General features: G+C 44.4%; 1 protein-coding gene across 1 annotated transcript in view; it reads left to right on the top strand.

Moving 5' to 3' along the window:
• dhx30 (DEAH (Asp-Glu-Ala-His) box helicase 30) overlaps positions 1–18,946 on the top strand; it is an 88,194-nt gene that overhangs the window by 26,701 nt on the left and 42,547 nt on the right. The window contains exons 9-11 of the mRNA XM_043687996.2: positions 147–222; positions 3,330–3,434; positions 7,687–7,862. Coding sequence (XP_043543931.2) covers positions 147–222; positions 3,330–3,434; positions 7,687–7,862 — 357 coding nt within the window. The remainder of the gene's footprint in view (positions 1–146; positions 223–3,329; positions 3,435–7,686; positions 7,863–18,946) is intronic.

Here is an 18,946-nt window from a genome sequence, read left to right on the forward strand (position 1 = left end):
TGGTGCGTAATTTTCCTTCCACAAAATAATTGGTCCTTAAGATCACAAGGATTTATAATATATTAGTGCAAAACAGTACATTACTTGATCAAGCTGTTCTGAGTTTTCGGTAGTATTAATCAACTCTGGTTTTATGATGTCAACAGGATGAGGAGGATCCTGTCCCTGATCTTGATCTGGTCACCGACACAATTTTACACATTGATGCTCACAGTGAATCTGGTAAGGGAAGTTTGTTTGAGCTCCTATTGTTTGCTGCTGACAACAGAAGAGGGATATTTCTAGTTCTTACTTACTGGCTGACTTTACAAGCTGACTTAGTCCTCAAATATGTAGACAAGGAAGGTCCAACGTTTGATTTCTAATCCACTCTGAGTTATTGATCTCAACTAAAGTAACAAACACTGAACAGAAACATTTTCAACCAAGATCACAAGTTACATAATGTTCCATTGGGACAAAGATAAATTGTTTACCTTTGTCTTTCTACACCCATCCAGAATCTTTGACATCCTAATACACCTCTCCTTCATTGTTAAGTTGGATAGAATTTCCCTCGTTTGTCTTAATTGCTGAATGATAGCTGGAGAATCACCTACCATTGCCTCTCTTCCCATTCCTGCATTGTATTTTTCCAGAATATACCTGTGGCAGATTTTTGTTTTTATTTGCATCCTGCCCTACGCCAGCATCACACAAGAAAATTACCAAAGGTCCTCAGACTGCACCGTATAGATCTACTTAGAAGAAAAGGGCAGCAAATATATGGGAACAATCCCAGCCACAAGTTCCGTGCAAGCCATTCACCATCCAGTTTTGGATAGATACCATCATTCCTTCACTGTCACTCTATCAAACTTTTGGGAGTGTGTCTCTAATGATGATTTGGAGATAGCACTGTTGGACTGGGGTGTAAAAAGTTAAAAATCACATAACACCAGATTATAGTCCAACAGGTTTAATTGGAAGCACTAGCTTTCGGTGCGGTGCTCCTTCATCAGGTGATTGATGAAGGAGCAGCACTCCAAAAGCTAGTGCTTCTAATTAAACCTGTTGGACTATAACCTAGTGTTGTGTGATTTTTAACTCTCTAATGGTATTATTGGTGTACCTACAAGAAAGCTATTTACCACCACCTTCTCAAGTCTTCTAGGGATGAGCAATAGTTGTTGGCCTAGCTGGTGATGCCAACATTCCATGAATGAATAAGTAAGAAAGCACAGCAATTTTTAAATGCAAAGTCACAACACCCTGCTTTTCCTCGCTATCGACTTTCTCGGCTCCTCTGTTGTCACTGTGTTATCTGTTAACAAGGATGAGCAGAAATTTCCTCTATGTAACATTCGGAAAAATGAAACCATTCTTTCTGATCTCCACTCTAAACTCAAGTCTCAAACCATTGACTGTCCAATAAGAGACAATCTAATCACTGCTCCTTTACATTCCTTTTGCTGACTGTCTGAGGCCAAATGCGACTTTTACAGAAAATATAGGAACAAATTACTGCAGATGCTAGAATCTGTACTGAAAACAACAAATGTTGACAATCGCATTGTCAGGCAGCATCCATGGAGTGAGAGCAAACTAATGTTTTGAGTTTAGATGACTCTTCATCAGACTTTTACACAAACTTGTTATCATACTTGACCCAAGGTGAGCTTCCAGTTGGACATTACAGAACTACATACATTGCCTATTTCCACTTCTATAATATTGCCTAAGTCTGCCTCTGCCGCCTTAATCTGATGCTGAACGTCTCATCATATTACCTTTAGACTTGGTTATTCTAATGCACTCCTCGCAGTTCTCCAACTTTCTGCCCTTTGTAACTCAAGGATATCTAAAACTCTCACAAAGTCCTCCCATGTGCTCACTGAATTACCCTGGACTTGATTTGACAGTTCTCATCCTTGTTTTCAAATTGCCCTGTGATCCAGGTCCTCCATCCCTATCCCTGACCTCCTCTATGCCCAGAAACCAATGGAATATCTACAACCTCATTCTGGCCCTTTGAACATCCTTAATATTAATTGTCCAATTGTTGCTGGGTCAGCTTTCAGCCATGAAGTTCTTAAGTTCAGTAATTCTCTCCTGAAATCTCTGTATCTGTCTCATTATCTTCCTTTTAAGGTGCAACTGAAAGCCTGTTTCCTCAATTATGCTTTTGGTTAACTTGACCGGATATGACCTCAAGTAGTTCAGTGTTGAAAAAAGTGCCTTTGAAGTAGCTTTATTCTGTTAAAGGCCCTACATAGATGCCAGAAGCAGAATTTAAAGTGGAGACAGCTGAAAATCTGTGAACCAGGGGTGGGGCTTTAAAATGAGCAAGAGATCAAGAATCTTCTCCACCTCATGCACCTTCACACCACTACAACCACCACCACATAAAAAGACAAAATAAATCATTGACACTGAAGCAAGACTTGAAATGTGTAGAAAAAATGGAATTTGCTCCTGAGAATCAGTGAGGCCAGGAGGAGGGCTTAAAACATTGAAGAATGGAACTTCCCACCAAGGATCAGCGAGCTCAAGATCAAGGTTTAATGCATGGAGAGAAAACTAGACCATGCAAAACTATCCCCACCCCATTACACACACCACCTCCCCCCACACAAACCAGCACATGAACTCCACCCTGTGCACACCATTCCCCTGATACCCCGTCCACACACACACACACACACACACACACACACACACACACACACACACACCTTCCCCCAGAGATCAATCTTCCTCTGATGCACACCCTCCCCCTCGGTCTCCTGCACCCAACACTCTCACTGCCTGCACGCTCCCAACCGCCTCCCTAATGCCCTGTTGTCCCTGCACTTTGCTCCACTCTTCCCACGTATTCACCCCCTCCACCACAGGCCCCATTCCTTCACCCCCAAGCCTCTTTCCCACCTCATTGTTCACTTCAACCCCAAACTTCAGCTACAATGCCCAAACCTCTGCCCTACCATACGTAGCTCCTTCATCTTTTGCTCACCCATGCATATGAAATATAGAAACAGAAAATAGGCACACAAGTGGATGATTTGGCGTCTAGACCCCATTCAGTGTGATGATGACTGATTCTCTGGAATGGGGAAAGAAAAATCAGCTACTACTCAACCCAAGTCAAGTGGCTTTGCCGTGGTGGAAGTTTGGGCTCGGTGTGACTAGATGACTGAATAGCCAACCAGCAATAACTCTGGAATCAGCATTTATTAATACAGAACATCTCTCTGAATCCAGGGAAGAAAAGGTAGTGAAGGGAAATGTTAAAGAAATTAGACTGTTTTGCACTTGGCCTTTAACTAACTCCTGTTATGTTTGTGTTGCAGGTGGAATCTTGTGCTTCTTACCAGGTTGGCAGGAAATCCGAGGAGTTCAACAGAGACTTGAGGAACGCCTTTCTACTCCGAACAAAAATTACATAATTTTACCCGGTGAGTGCAAAATCAATGAGCTTCCTGTTTTATGGTGAGTGTCTGTAAAGTCACTGCAATTAGGGAAGAAATACATTTCCATGGGTTTGCTGCCAGATAATCAGAGAAGCATGTCAGCAGCTTGGAATTCTCCAGCAAGTAACTCATTTACTCTCATGAATGTGATGGAATACCCTTCATTTATCTGGAAGAATGCAGCTTCAGCAACACAAGAAACTCCAAACCAGTCAAGACAAAACAGTTCGCTAAATTAGCACCCATCCACCACCTTAGACACCTAGGTCAGTTTGCCAGACAACTAATTTGTGATCCGAAAATGTGTTGCTGGAAAAGCGCAGCAGGTCAGCGGATGCAATAAATGATGTGTGTGGAGGTGCAGGTGAATTTGTGGCGGATATGGAAGTATCCCTTGGGGCCTTGGAGGGAAGTAAGGGGGGAGGTGTGGGCGCAAGTTTTGCATTTCTTGCGGTTGCAGGGGAAGGTGCCAGGAGTGGAGGTTGGGTTGTTGGGGGGTGTGGACCTGACGAGGGAGTCACGGAGGGAGTGGTCTTTTCGGAATGCTGATAGGGGAGGGGAGGGAAATATATCCATGGTGGTGGGGTCCGTTTGGAGGTGGCGGAAATGACGGCGGATGATATGGAGGTTGGTGGGGTGGTAAATGAGGACCAGTGGGGTTCTGTCCTGGTGGCAGTTGGAGGGGCAGGGCTCAAGGGTGGAGGAGCAGGAAATGGAGGAGATGCGGTGAAGGGCATCGTCGATCACGTCTGGGGGGAAATTGCGGTCTTTAAAGAAGGAGGCCATCTGGGTTGTATGGTATTGGAACTGGTCCTCTTGGGAGCAGATGCGGAGATGAAGGAATTGGGAATATGGGATGGCGTTTTTACAGGGGGCAGGGTGGGAGGAGGTGTAGTCTAGGTAGCTGTGGGAGTCGGTCGGTTTATAGTAAATGTCCGTGTTGATTCGGTCGCCCGAGATAGAAATGGAAAGGTCTAGGAAGGGGAGGGAGGAGTCTGAGATGGTCCAGGTGAATTTGAGGTCGGGGTGGAAGGTGTTGGTAAAGTGGATGAACTGTTCAACCTCCTCGTGGGAGCGCGAAGCAGCACCGATACAATCATCGATGTAGCGGAGGAAAAGGTGGGGGGTGGTGCCAGTGTAGCTGCGGAAGATGGACTGTTCCACATATCCTACGAAGAGGCAGGCATAGCTTGGGCCCATGCGGGTGCCCATGGCTACTCCTTTGGTTTGGAGGAAGTGGGAGGATTGGAAAGAGAAGTTGTTCAGAGTGAGTACCGTTCAGTCAGTCGAAGGAGGGTGTCAGTGGAAGGGTACTGGTTGGTATGGCGGGAAAGGAAGTAGCGGAGGGCTTTGAGTCCTTCGTGATGGGGGATGGAGGTGTACAGGGACTGGATGTCCATGGTGAAGATAAGGCATTGGGGACCGGGGAAGCGAAAATCATGGTGGAGAGCGTGGGTGGTGTCCCGAACGGAGGTGGAGAGTTCCTGGACTAAGGGGGACAGGACGGTGTCGAGGTATGCAGAGATGAGTTCGGTGGGGCAGGAGCAGGCTGAGACAATGGGTCAGCCGGGGCAGTCAGGTTTGTGGATTTTGGGCAGGAAGTAGAAACGGGCGGTCCGGGGTTGTGGGACTGAGGTTGGAGGCGGTGGATGGGAGATCCCCTGAGGAGATGAGATTATGGATGGTCTGGGAGACGATGGTTTGGTGGTGGGAGTAGGGGTCATGGTCAAGGGGGCAGTAGGAGGAGGTGTAATTTGTGATGCAGACTGATGCCAGCAGTTTCAGTTAAGTTCCAATCCCAGCTGAAGTCTTAATGAAGACCTACCTTTTTCGCTTAACTGTTTGCCTGAGGCACAGTGACCTTTGGGTTAAACTCATCACTGATGTTGCTTCTAATTTTCTTTCTGCCTGCACTGGACTCCCATGTCTGTGCACTGCAGTGATGTTTAGAACTTAAGCGCCGCTTAAAAAGAACATTGTTCGCCACCAGTTGTGTCTCTTTAATGAGAAAGCATCCTATGATACCCAGAGGTTTTGGTGACCTTCACTTTTTCCCTCAATCATCATTGCACTATAGTAGCTGTAGGCACCATTCACAAGATAATTGGGCCAATGGGCTGAGAAATAGCAGATGGTGTTCAATTTGGATAAATGTAACATACTGCATTTTAGTTAAAATGAACAAAGACTTGAACAGTTAATGATAGGGCTCTCAGTGGTGTTGTCAAACAGAGTGATCTAGGGATTCAGCTACGTAGTTCTTTGAAAGTTGTATCCCAAGTAAATGGGATGGTTAAGAAGGCATGTTTGCTTTTATTGCAGACCATTGAGTTTAAGAGTTGGGACATGATGCTGAGGTTGTACAGGGACATTGGTGAGGCAACGTTTGGAGTACTTCATACAGTTTTAGTAGTCCTGCTATAGGAAGGATATCATTACGTTGAGAGGGTTCAGAAAAGATTTTCAAGGATGTTGCTGGGACTGGAGGGGTTGAATGAGAGGAGAGGCTGGATAGACTGGGACTTTTTTCACTGGAGCGTAGGAGGTTAAGAGGTGACTTTATAGAGGTTTATTGAATCATGATGGGCATAGATCAAGTCAAGTCACCACAGTCTTACCAGATCATAAGGCTACTCTCTCATTAGAGACAACTAGTGGTGAGGGCCACCATACCTCATGGAAAGGGAGAAGTTGAGAAGGAGAATCCTTCATGGTAACCTCAGCCAGTGATGGGAATTGAACTCATACTGTTGACATCACACTGCTTTGCAAACTAACTGTCCAGCCAACTGAATTAAACCCAGGCAGTTAGTTTAGTTTGGGAAACTTGGTCAGCATGGGCGAGTTGGACCAAAAGTTTTGCTTCTGTGTTGTATGACTCTGGAAACCAGAATCTGGATTAGTGGTGCTGGAAAAGCACAGCAGTTCAGGCAGCATCCGAGGAGCAGTATAATCAACGTTTCGGGCAAAAGCTCTTCATCAGGAATACAGGCAGAGTTCCTGAAGGGTGGAGAGATAAATGAGGGGAGGGTGGGGGTGGGGAGAAAGTAGCATAGAGTACAATAGGTGAGTCGGGATGGGGATGAAGGTGATAGGTCAGGGAGGAGGGTGGGGGAAGGTAGCAAAGAGTACAATGGGTGGTTGGGGGTGGGATGAAGGTGATAGGTCAGAGAGGAGGGTAGAGTGGATAGGTGGAAAAGAAGATAGGCAGGTAGGACAAGTCATGGGGACAGTGCTGAGCAGGAAGTTTGGAACTGGGGTGAGGTGAGGGAAGAGGAAATGAGGAAACTGTTGAAGTCCACATTGATGCCCTGGGGTTGAAGTGTTCCGAGGTGGAAGATGAGGCGTTCTTCCTCCAGGCGTCGGATGGTGAGGGAGTGGCGGTGAAGGAGGCCCAGGACCTCCATGTCCTCGGCAGAGTGGGAGGGGGAGTTGAAATGTTGGGCCACAGGGCGGTGTGGTTGATTGGTGTGGGTGTCCCAGAGATGTTCCAATTTGCCATTGATCCTTTGACACGATTTCTACTATATAGAAGAACAAGGGCAGTAGAGACATAGGAATGTCACATTCATGTAAATTCTCCTCTATCATTCAGACTGTCATACCTTCACTGTGACTGGGTCAGAAACCTGGAACTCCCTAAAAGTACTGGTGTACCTTCACCACATGCAAAGTTTTAAGAAGTTTCCCACCACTTTCTCAAGGGCAGTTAGGTTGGGGCAATAATTCCATGCCCATATTCCATGAGTGAATTTTAATAAAAGGCTTCTGAAGAGGCATTGGATTTGAATTGGTAACTCTCTCAACAGATATTGTCAGACCAATTGAGTTTCTCCAGCACTGTTTCTGTTTCTAAAAAAAAAACTTGGCAAAACTGTTGATAAATATGGATGACTGATGCCACAATATCACTAGCAGTGGGAACACTGAAAAAAGTGTTTGCAAATAACCTCTTGTGCTTTAACCCTACCATCAGTGAAAGTGTTTATTTGGATCCAATTTGTCAAAATCTTTCTTAATGTTAAACAGGATTCCCATGGTCATTTGTCAAGAGTGAAGAAGACACATTGTCAGTCTTTCACTGTTGTTTACTGGAGAATGAATGTGTACAGTCTTTAGCTGGCTTTGCCTATACAACAGCTGTCAGTTGAGAGGACGTTGTTATACTTGAAACCTTATGAAATATTTATGTAATAAGATCAACCATTATCTAAGTATAAATGATATCTTCTCACAGTTCATTCCAATATCCCTGTTGCGGATCAACAAGAGATTTTCCGTCAACCAGCTCCTTGGATGAGGAAAATTGTCCTGGCAACAAACATTGCAGAGACCTCAATAACTATCGATGATATCACGCACGTAGTTGACACAGGGTGTCACAAGGAGCAGCGCTATGATCTGAGAACAAAGGTAACTTGGGTTATGAAAATTATATTGCAAGTTTGGCGAACAGGTGTTTGTATTCGTAGAAGACAAACTTAAAGCTGACTGAAATAGCATCTTCACACAAACTGACCAAATTTGATGGGAAATGAATCAGAACTAATAAAAAAAGTAAAGTAGGAAAATATCCAGGCAGCTGTGACCATAATTTAACATGATTTGAGATGATAGAGAAAACAAGAGTATAATGGAAACCAAGTTAAAATATTGGACAAAAACTGGTTTTGAAGGGCTGGCATTAAAACTGTGGAAAATAAAATAGGGAAAGAATTGTAGAAAGGATGGGAAACCACCTTCCAATCCTGCAACCTCATCCATTGAGAAGGACAAGGGAAGCAGATGCATGCGAATGCCACTACCTGCAATTTTTCCTCTTTGCTTGGTCTGTCTTCTGTGCGACCCGAGAACAACAGTAATTTCTGTACTGTTGAATTCCCTTTGATATGGTCCGGCAAGTGACCCAATTGTATCAAAACTGCTACAAAGTCAAAAGAAGTAATGAAACTAAACAGCAATGATTGAAAAACTGGAATCCCATTGACCTTGTGAAGTCTTGCTTAGTAACATCTGGGGGCTTGTGCCATACTTGGCAAACTGTCCCATAGACTAACTGAGTAGCACTTTGTCATTGTCATACACCCTGATTCATAGTGTACATACAATGACCCAGCACAAACATCACAATCCCAGGTGTTTCCTGTCCCACTGACTGGCAGACCCATTTGCATTGAAAGCACAATAGTATACAGTGAGGCAGGAGTTGCTCTGGAAGTCTTCAATATTGACTCTGGACTCCATGAAGTCTCATGGCATCAGATCAAATATGGGTAAGGAACCTTTCTCTTCCCAATAACACCTCCCTCAGCTGATGAATCAATATTCCTCCATGTTGAGCACACTGAATGTGGCAAGGATAAGGTATGTATTCTCGGTGGACAACTTCAAGATCTGTTGCCTAGGGTAACTTGTAGCACCATTAACTGAGCTGCCTGAATCCTCAAGAACATATCTGCTACAGACCTACTTTAGTAGTCGTTTAGGGAGCCGTCAGGACAAGAAATCTTACTTCACTGACCTATCTGTCGCTGCTGCATCTGTGTCTGCTCTTGCCTGGATGAGTGCAGCTCCACCAACAGTGAAGAATATAGTTCAGAACAGGTCTTTCGGCCCTCGATGTTGCACCGACCTGTGAACTAATGTAAGCCCATCCTCCTATGCGATTCCATCATCATCCATGTGCTTATCTAAGGATTGCTTAAATCTCCCTAATGTGGCTGAGTTAACTACCTTGGCAGGCAGGGCATTCCACACCCTTAAAGAACCTGTCTCTGACCTCTGTCTTAAATTTATCACCCTGCAATTTCTAGCTATGCCCCCTCGTACATGCTGATGTCATCAATCTAGGGAAAAGACTTTCACTGTCTAACCTATCTAATCCTCTGATCATCTTGTATGTCTCCATCAAATCCCCTCCTCGCCGTCGTCTTTCCAATGAGAACAGACCCAAGTCTCTCAGCCTTTCTTCATAAGGCCTTCCTTCCGGACCAGGCAACATCCTGGTAAATCTCCTCTGCATCTTTTCCAATGCTTCCACATCCTTCCTGTAATGGGGCGACCAGAACTGTACACAATATTCCAAGTGCGGCCACACTAGTGTTTTGTATAGTTGCAGCATGATGTTACGGCTCCAGAACGCAATCCCTCTTCCAATAAAACCGACTTAACAGCACTATCATCAAGGACAAAGCAGCTTGTTCAATTGGCACCTAATGCACCACATTCAATGCTCTGTCTTCCACTACAGGTACACAGTGTCAGCATTGAATAACATTTGCAAGATGCACTGTAGCAACTCACCAAAACTCCTTCAGCAGCACCTCTCAAATCTACAACCTATATTCAAAGTTTGTGCGAAGATTTGTAGCTCGGGTGCTCGTTGTTGTGGTTCTATTCGCCGAGCTGGAAGTTTTTGTTGCAAACGTTTTGTCCCCTGGCTAGGCGACATCATCAGTGCTTGGGAGCCTCCTGCGAAGCGCTTCTTTGATGTTTCCTCCGGTGTTTATAGTGGTCTGTCCCTGCCGCTTCCGGTTGTCAGTTTCAGCTGTCGCTGTAGTGGTTGGTATATTGGGTATATGTCGATGTGTTTGTTGATGGAGTTTGTGGATGAATGCCATGCCTCGAGGAATTCCCTGGCTGTTCTCTGTCTGGCTTGTCCCAGTCGAATTCATGTTGCTTGTTGTCTGCGTGTGTGGCTACTAAGGATAGCTGGTCGTGTTGTTTCGTGGCTAGTTGATGTTCATGTATGCGGATTGTTAGCTGTCTTCCTGTTTGTCCTATATAGTGTTTTGTGCAGTCCTTGCATGGTATTTTGTACACTACATTAGTTTTGCTCATGTTGGGTATCGGGTCCTTCGTTCTGGTGAGTTGTTGTCAGAGCGTGGCTGTTGGTTTGTGTGCCGTTATGAGTCCTAGGGGTCGCAGTAGTCTGGCTGTCAGTTCTGAGATGCTCCTGATGTATTGTAGTGTGGCTAGTCCTTTTGCTTGTGGTATGTCCTCGTTCCATGGTCTTTCTCTTAGGCATCTGTTGATGAAGTTGCGCGGGTATCCGTTTTTGGCGAATATCTTGTATAGGTGTTCCTCTTCTTCTTTTTGCAGTTCTGGTGTTCTGCAGTGTGTTGTGGCCCTTTTGAATAGTGTCTCCCACAGACAGCTCACAGACATGGAAAGAACAATACTGGCCAAGGGACTCAACTACAACCACAGGGACGCCAAGACAGCAGACTTCCTAGCAGCACTAGAATGCACACTCAGGAACAATGGACTGACAGAAGAGACACAACAAACAGTGAGACAAACTGTCGTACCTATGATAATAAGGAAAAGACAAACACATAACCTCAACACCAAGGAGAGGGAAGCACTGAAATCACTAAGAAACGATAAGAACATAATCATACTACCAGCAGGTAAAGGCAGAATGACGGTCATCCTAGATAAATCTGATTACATCCAAAAAGCACAACAACTACTTGCAGATATCAACACCTACCAAATGAAGGAATTTGACCCCACACCACAACTCACCAATAGGATAAATAACACACTAAGGAATCTACAAAAAAACGGACAGATAACCAGAGCTGACCTACAAAGAATGAAACCAGAAAGCAACAACACCCCCAGATTCTATGGATTACCTAAAGTACACAAACCAGACATCCCACTCAGACTCATAGTATCACTACCAGGGACACCATCATACAAACTGGCCAAAGAACTACAACAGAAACTGAAACACCTGGTCAGCGGATCCAAACACTGTATACAATCAACACAGGAATTCTTGGACATCATCAGAAATATACACATAGACAAAGAAGAAACCATGATATCATTCGACGTGACGGCACTGTTCACTTCGATTGACAAAACCCTAGCCAGAGGAACAATAGCCAACCTACTGGACACACAGAACAGAAAACAGGACGCTGAACCTATCAACAAAGACGACATACTTAAACTACTGGACTTGTGCCTCACAACACACTTCACATTCAACAACCAGATATACGAACAAATCAACGGAACACCCATGGGATCACCAATCTCGGGACTCATAGCAGAGGCAGTTATGCAAAGGTTAGAACAAACAGTCCTACCACAAATTCAACCCAAACTCTGGGTCAGATATGTCGATGACACGTTTGTAATCATTAAAAACACGAAAATAGAAAAAACACACCGGATCATCAATGCCACACTCACAGGAATCCGATTCACGAGAGAAGAAGAAAAGGATAGCCAACTCCCATTCCCAGACGTGATGGTACAGAGAACACCGAACGGAGAATTCACTACAAGGGTATACAGGAAAGCCACACACACAGACCAAGTCCTAAACTATGAAAGTAACCACTCCAACACACACAAACGAAGCTGCATCAGGACACTATTCAAAAGGGCCACAACACACTGCAGTAGACCAGAACTGCAAAAAGAAGAAGAGGAACACCTATACAAGGTATTCGCCAAAAACGGATACCCGCGCAACTTCATCAACAGATGCCTAAGAGAAAGACCATGGAACGAGGACATACCACAAGCAAAAGGACTAGCCACACTACAATACATCAGGAGCATCTCAGAACTGACAGCCAGACTACTGCGACCCCTAGGACTCATAACGGCACACAAACCAACAGCCACGCTCTGACAACAACTCACCAGAACGAAGGACCCGATACCCAACATGAGCAAAACTAATGTAGTGTACAAAATACCATGCAAGGACTGCACAAAACACTATATAGGACAAACAGGAAGACAGCTAACAATCCGCATACATGAACATCAACTAGCCACGAAACAACACGACCAGCTATCCTTAGTAGCCACACACGCAGACAACAAGCAACATGAATTCGACTGGGACAAGCCAGACAGAGAACAGCCAGGGAATTCCTCGAGGCATGGCATTCATCCACAAACTCCATCAACAAACACATCGACATGGACCCAATATACCAACCACTATCGCGACAGCTGAAACTGACAACCGGAAGCGGCAGGGACAGACCACTATAAACACCGGAGGAAACATCAAAGAAGCGCTTCGCAGGAGGCTCCCAAGCACTGATGATGTCGCCTAGCCAGGGGACGAAACGTTTGCAACAAAAACTTCCAGCTCGGCGAACAGAACCACAACAACAACCTATGTCACTGAGGCAGGCATGACTGTAACAGGCTGCACCTTTTTGAGGTATTTAAGGTGTTGGAGGTGATTTCCTAGAATTCCAGGAGCAGCAATTACTGTTTTATATGCTGTTGCATTGTTTTGGAACTTTGGGGAAAAAAAATGAGAACAACAGCACTTTAAAATGGAGAGGGTCAGACAAAAGCAACACATGGTCAGTCAGTGCACGAGAGAGAGAGAGAGAGAGAGAGAAAGAAACACACACTGCTAACTGACACAGCAGTGAACCTGTGTTAGTTAATGCCTTTGCTATTGAATTCATGTATTGCTGGACATCGGAGTGCGTCTAGGAAAATTAACAAACAGTGAAATTCACAACTGATCTTGGAGGAACCTGTTTGGGAGAGGTCATAGCACAGAAACAAATAAGTGAATAGTTTTAAGTATAGCCTTGCTGTAAATCTACAATAGTAAGTAGAGTGGGTTCTGTCTTAATTATGTTTTATTTGAGATTTGTCTCTTGATTAAACTTAAAGATATAAGCTCTAAGTACGAAATTAGCGTGGAGCAGGGTTTTGTAGAGGAATAAGATGGTGCTATTTTCTGGGTTTGTAGATTGAAAGAAGCAAAAATGGCCCTAAGTAGAGTGATTTGTTGTTCTTGTCGGATGTGGGAGTTTAGGGAAAGTTTAGGTGTTACTGAGGATTATATCTACAATAAATGCCGTGGGTTGCGAATCCGACCAGATTGGATGGATCAGTTTGGGCGACAGTTAAAGGCAATGAGGAATTTACAAGAGCAACAGGGTGTGATGGATGGCAGTTATAGGAATGGAGAAAAGTCACAGATACAGTCACATAGATGGGTTAACTCCAGGAAAGGTGAGGGAGGTAGGCAGGTAGCGCAGTAGTCTTCGTGGCTATCCCCATTTCAAACAAATATGCTTTTTTGGAAAATGTAGGGACTGATGGATTCTCACGGGAATGTAGCAGGAACAGCCAAGTTCGAATGCAACGAGGGGGTATGTAGGCTTCTAAGAGATCGATTGTGTTAGGGGACTGTCTAGTCCGAGGCACAGACAGACTTTTCTCTGGCCAGCAGTGAAAAATCAGAATAGTGTGTTGCCTCCCTGGTGCTAGGATCAAGAATGTCTCAGAGAGGGTGCAGAATATTCTTAAGGGGGAGAGGGGCCAGCAAGAGGTCACTGTGCACATTGGAACCAACAACATAAGAAGGGAAAAGGATGAAATTCTAAAGAGAGATTACAGAGAGTTAAACAGGAATTTAAAAAGGAGGTCCTTGAGTGTAGTAATATCTGGATTACTCCCGGTGTGCTACGAACTAGTGAAGGTAGGAATAGGAGGATAGAGCAGATGAATGCATGGCTGAGGAGCTGGTGTTTGGGAGAAGATTTCACATTTTTGAATCATTGGAAACTCCTCTGGGTTCGAAGTGACTGTACAAGAAGGACGGATTGCACCTAAATTGGAAGGGGACTAATATACTGGCAGGGAGATTTGCTGGAGTTGCTCAGGAGGATTTAAACTAGTAAGGAGGTTGGTGGGGGGGTAGGGGCAGGGAAGGGGGGGCTGGGCTGAGGGCTGAGGTGGGACTCAGGAAGATAGTAAGGAAATAGATCAATCTGAGACTGGTACAGTTGAGAACAGAAGATAGTCAAACAGTCAAGGCAGGCAGGGACAAAGCAGAGAACAATGTATGACTGATAAATTAAACTGCATTTATTTTAACGCCAAGTGCCTAACAGGGAAGGCAGATGAACTCGGGCATGGTTAGGAACATGGGACTGCGATATCATAGCAATTACAGAAACGTGGCTCAGGGATGGACAGGACTGGCAGCTTAATGATCCAGGATACAAATGCTACAGGAAGGACAAAAAGGGAGACAACAGAGGAGGGGGAGTGGCGATTTTGATAAGGGACAGCATTGCGGCTGTACTGAGGGAGGGTATTCCCAGAAATACATCCAGGGAATTTATTTGGAACTGAGAAATAGGAAAGGGATGATCACCTTAGTGAGATTGTATTATAGATCCCCTGAGGGATATTGAGAAACAAATTTGTAAGGAGATCTCAGCTATCTGTAAGAATAATAGGATGGTTATGGTAGGGGATTTTAACTTTCCAAACATAGACAGACTGCCATAGTGTTAAGGGTTTAGATGGAGAGGAATTTGTGTGTACAAGAAAATTTTCTGATTCAGTATGTCGATGTACCTACTAGAGAAGGTGCAAAACTTGACCTATTTTTGGGAAATAAGGCAGGGCAGGTGACTGAAGTGTCATGGGGAAGCACTTTTTGGCCAGCAACCATAATTCTATTAGTTTTAAAATAGTGATGGAAAAGAATAGACCAGATCTAAAAGTTGAAGTTCTAAATTGGAGGAAGGCAAAATTTTGACAGTAATAGGCAAGAACTTTCAAAAGCTGATGGGGGCAAATTTTCGCAGGTAACGGGACGGTTGGAAAATGGGAAACCTTCAGAAATGAGATAACGCGAGTCCAGAGACAGTACATTCCTGTTAGGGTGAAAGGAAAGGCCGGTAGGTGTAGGGAATGCTGGATGACTCGAGAAGTTGAGGGTTTGATTAAGAAAAAGAAGGAAGCATATGTCAGGTATAGACAGGATAGATCGAGTGAATCCTCCAAAGAGTATAAAAGCAGTAGGAGTATATTTAAGAGGGAAATCAGGAGGGAAAAAAGAGGACATGAGATAGCTTTGGCAAATAGAGTTAAGAAGAATCCAAGGGGTTTTTACAAATACATGAAGGACAAAAGGGTGACTTGGGAGAGAATGGGGCCCCTCAGAGATCAGAGCTGAAAATGTGTTGCTGGAAAAGCGCAGCAGGTCAGGCAGCATCCAAGGAGCAGGAGAATCGACGTTTCGGGCATGAGCCCTTCTTCATGAATCAAATTTGAAGAAGGGCTCATGCCCAAAACGTCAATTCTCCTGCTCCTTGGATGCTGCCTGACCTGCGCTTTTCCAGCAACACATTTTCAGCTCTGATCTCCAGCATCTGCTGTCCTCACTTTCCCCTCAGAGTTCAGCAAGGTGGCCTTTGTGTGGAACTGCAGGAGGGATGGGGGAGATACTAAACAAGTACTTTGCATCAGTGTTTACTGTGGAGAAGGATATGGAAGATATAGACTGTGGGGAAATAGATTGTGACACCTTGAAAAATGTCCATGTTACAGAGGAGGGGGTGCTGGATGTCTTGAAATGCATAAAAGTGGATAAACACCCAGGACCTGATCAGGTGTGCTCCAGACCTCTGTGGGAATCTAGGAAAGTGATGCTGGGCCCATTGCTGAGATATTTGTATCATCAATAGTCATAGGTGAGGTGCGAAAAGACTGGAGGTTGGCTAATGTGGTGCCACTATTTAAGAAAGGTGGAGAGGACAAGCCAGGGAGCTATAGACTGGTGGACCTGACGTTGGTGGTGGGCAAGTTGTTGGAGAGAATCCTGAGGGACAGGATGTACATGTATTTGGAAAGGCAAGGACTAATTAGGGATAGTCAACATGGCTTTGTGCATGGGAAATCATGTCTTATGAGCTTGATTGAGTTTTCTGAAGAATTAACAAAGAGGATTGATGAGGACAGAGCAGTAGACGTGATCTATATGGATTTCAGTAAGGTGTTTGACAAGGTTCTCCATGGGAGACTGATTAGCAAGGTTAGATTTCATGGAATACAGGGAGAACTAGCCATTTAGATACAGAACTGGCTCGAAGGTAGAAGGCAGAGGGTGGTGGTGGAGGGTTGTTTTTCAGACTGGAGGCCTGAGACCAGTGGAGTGTCACAAGGATCTGTGCTGGATCCACTACTTTTCGTCATTTGTATAAATGATTTACTTGTGAGCCTAAGAGCTATAGTTAGTAAGTTTGCAGATGACACCAAAATTGGAGGTGTAGTGGACAGCGAGGAAGATTACCTCTGATTACAACGGAATCTTGATCAGATGGGCCTACGGACTGAGGAGTGGCAGATGGAGTTTAATTCAGATAAATGTGAGGGAAAGCATTTTGGGAAAGCAAATCTTAGCAGGACTTATACACTTAATGGTAAGATCCTAGAGAGTGTTGCTGAACAAAGAGACCTTGGAGTGCTGTTTCTTAACTCCTTGAAAGTAGAATCGCATGTAGATAGAATAGTGAAGGAGGCGTTTGGTATGCTTTTCCTTTATTGGTCAGGAGTTTAGTAGTTGAGAGGTCATGTTGGGCTGTACAGGACATTGGTTAGGCCACTTTTGGAATATTATGTGCAATTCTGATCTCCTTCCTATCGGAAGAATGTTCTGAAACTTGAAAGGGTTCAGAAAAGATTTACAAGGATGTTGCCAGAGTTGGAGGATTTGAGCTATTGGGAGGGGATGAATAGGCTAGGGCTATTTTCCCTGGAGCGTCGGAGGCTGAGAGGTGCCCTTGTAGAGGTTTATGAAATCTTGAGGAGCATGGATAGGATAAATAGACAAAAGTCTTTTCCTTGGGGTGTGAGAGTCCAGAACTAGAGGGCAAAGATTTAGGGTGAGAGGGGAAAAATATACAAGGGACCTAAGGGGCTATCTTTTCACGCAGAGGGTGTTACATGTATGGAATGGGCTGCCAGAGGAAGTGGTGAAGGCTAGTACAATTGCAACATTTAAAAGGCATCTGGATGGGTATATGAATAGGAAGGATTTGGAGGGATATCGCCTGGGTGCTTGCAAGTAGGACTAGGTTAGGTTGGGATATCTGGTCAGCATGGACGAGTTGGACCGAAGGGTCTGTTTCCATGCTGTACACCTCTATGACTCTATGTGCAACAGATACATGGGAACACCAACACCTGCAAGTTCCTTCTGTTCATAAATTTCAGGATTACTCTCTGTGCCATGTGCAAGTGAGGCCAGAAATCGGAAGATAATACAGCTGAATACGTGGCTATAGAGCTGGTGCAAGATTGAGGGATTCAGATATCTGGATTATTGGGATCTCTTTCAGGGCAGGTGGGACCCATACGAAAATAGCAGGTTACACCTAAATTGGAGGAGCACCAATATTCTAATGGGAAGCTTTGTTGGTGCCACGTAAGAGATTTAAATTAGTATGGCAGGTGAACAAGAGCAGATCAACAGTTGAAGAGAAGTCAAAAGATAATCGGATAAACAAACAGGGCCAGTTTAATGAACAAAGCAAAGCTATAAAAAGTGTATTGAGTGAAACCAGAGGGAGAATTAATAAAAAGATGCTGAACAACAGGATAAATTGTACAGCCAAAATTGGAGTTCAAATGCACGGGGAACAAGTTAAATGGAGCTGCAGGCAAACTTCAAATTTGAAACAATCTAGTCGTAGCCATTTATATTGCAGAATGGTCAGGACTGGTAACTAAACATGCCAGGTTCTTAAGTTTTAAGGGGGAATAGAGAAAATGGCAGAAAGGTGTGGAGTAGCATTCCTGATTAGAACCAGAATCCCTCTCTGGTGAGGGAGATGCAGTGAGGGGAAGGCACCCAGTTGACACCGTTTGGTTGAAACTGTGGAACTAAAACCACAATAGGTGTCATATATAGACAACTGGTAGCAGCTCAAATTTGCTAGATTGTATAAATACTGAAATTAGATAACTATGTATTCAAGGCAAAGTGGTCTTAATGGGAAATTTTACTCTTTAACATCGACTGGGAGAGGCAGACAAGCCATAAAATTTGGTTTCTAGAGTGTTTCCCAGAGAGTTTTAGATTGTCATAAGGTTCTTCCTCAGAAGAAGGCTCGAATTGTCTTAATTCTACACTGCAACCCTCCTCTGCCTGGCCAAACGCGTCTTACTTTGAATAATTTCTCATATAACTCCTCTCGCTTACTTCAGGTCAAAGAGTTGTCTATCTCTGCATGGGCCCCAATTATACTTGTTTTATTGTGGGGTACATGTTCCAGTCCTACTTCAGTCCCTCCCCACAACTCTGTCATGTATATATTTATCAGTACATTGATGACATCATTGGTGCTGCTTCCCCCTCTTATCTCGGATTGGAAATATTTATCAGTGTGCTTTCAATTTCCATCCTGCTGTCACCTTCACCTGAGGCCATCCCTGACTTCTCAATTCCCTTCCGTAATCTTTCTGTTTCTGTTTCTGGAGATAGGCTCACCACTGAAATCCATTACAAACCCACCAACACCCACAGTTCCCTTGATTATATATCTTCTTAGAGAAGAAAGTGAGGACTGCAGATGCTGGAGATCAGAGCTGAAAATGTTTTGCTGGAAAACGCAGCAGGTCAGGCAGCATCCAAGGAACAGGAGAATCGTCGTTTCAGGCATAAGCCCTTCTTCAGGAAGAAGGGCTGAAGA

This window comes from Chiloscyllium plagiosum, unplaced genomic scaffold (genome assembly GCF_037043375.1).
Source record: "Chiloscyllium plagiosum isolate Xiang-an unplaced genomic scaffold, Cpla_swu_hap1 HiC_scaffold_4, whole genome shotgun sequence".
Lineage (NCBI taxonomy): Eukaryota > Metazoa > Chordata > Chondrichthyes > Orectolobiformes > Hemiscylliidae > Chiloscyllium > Chiloscyllium plagiosum.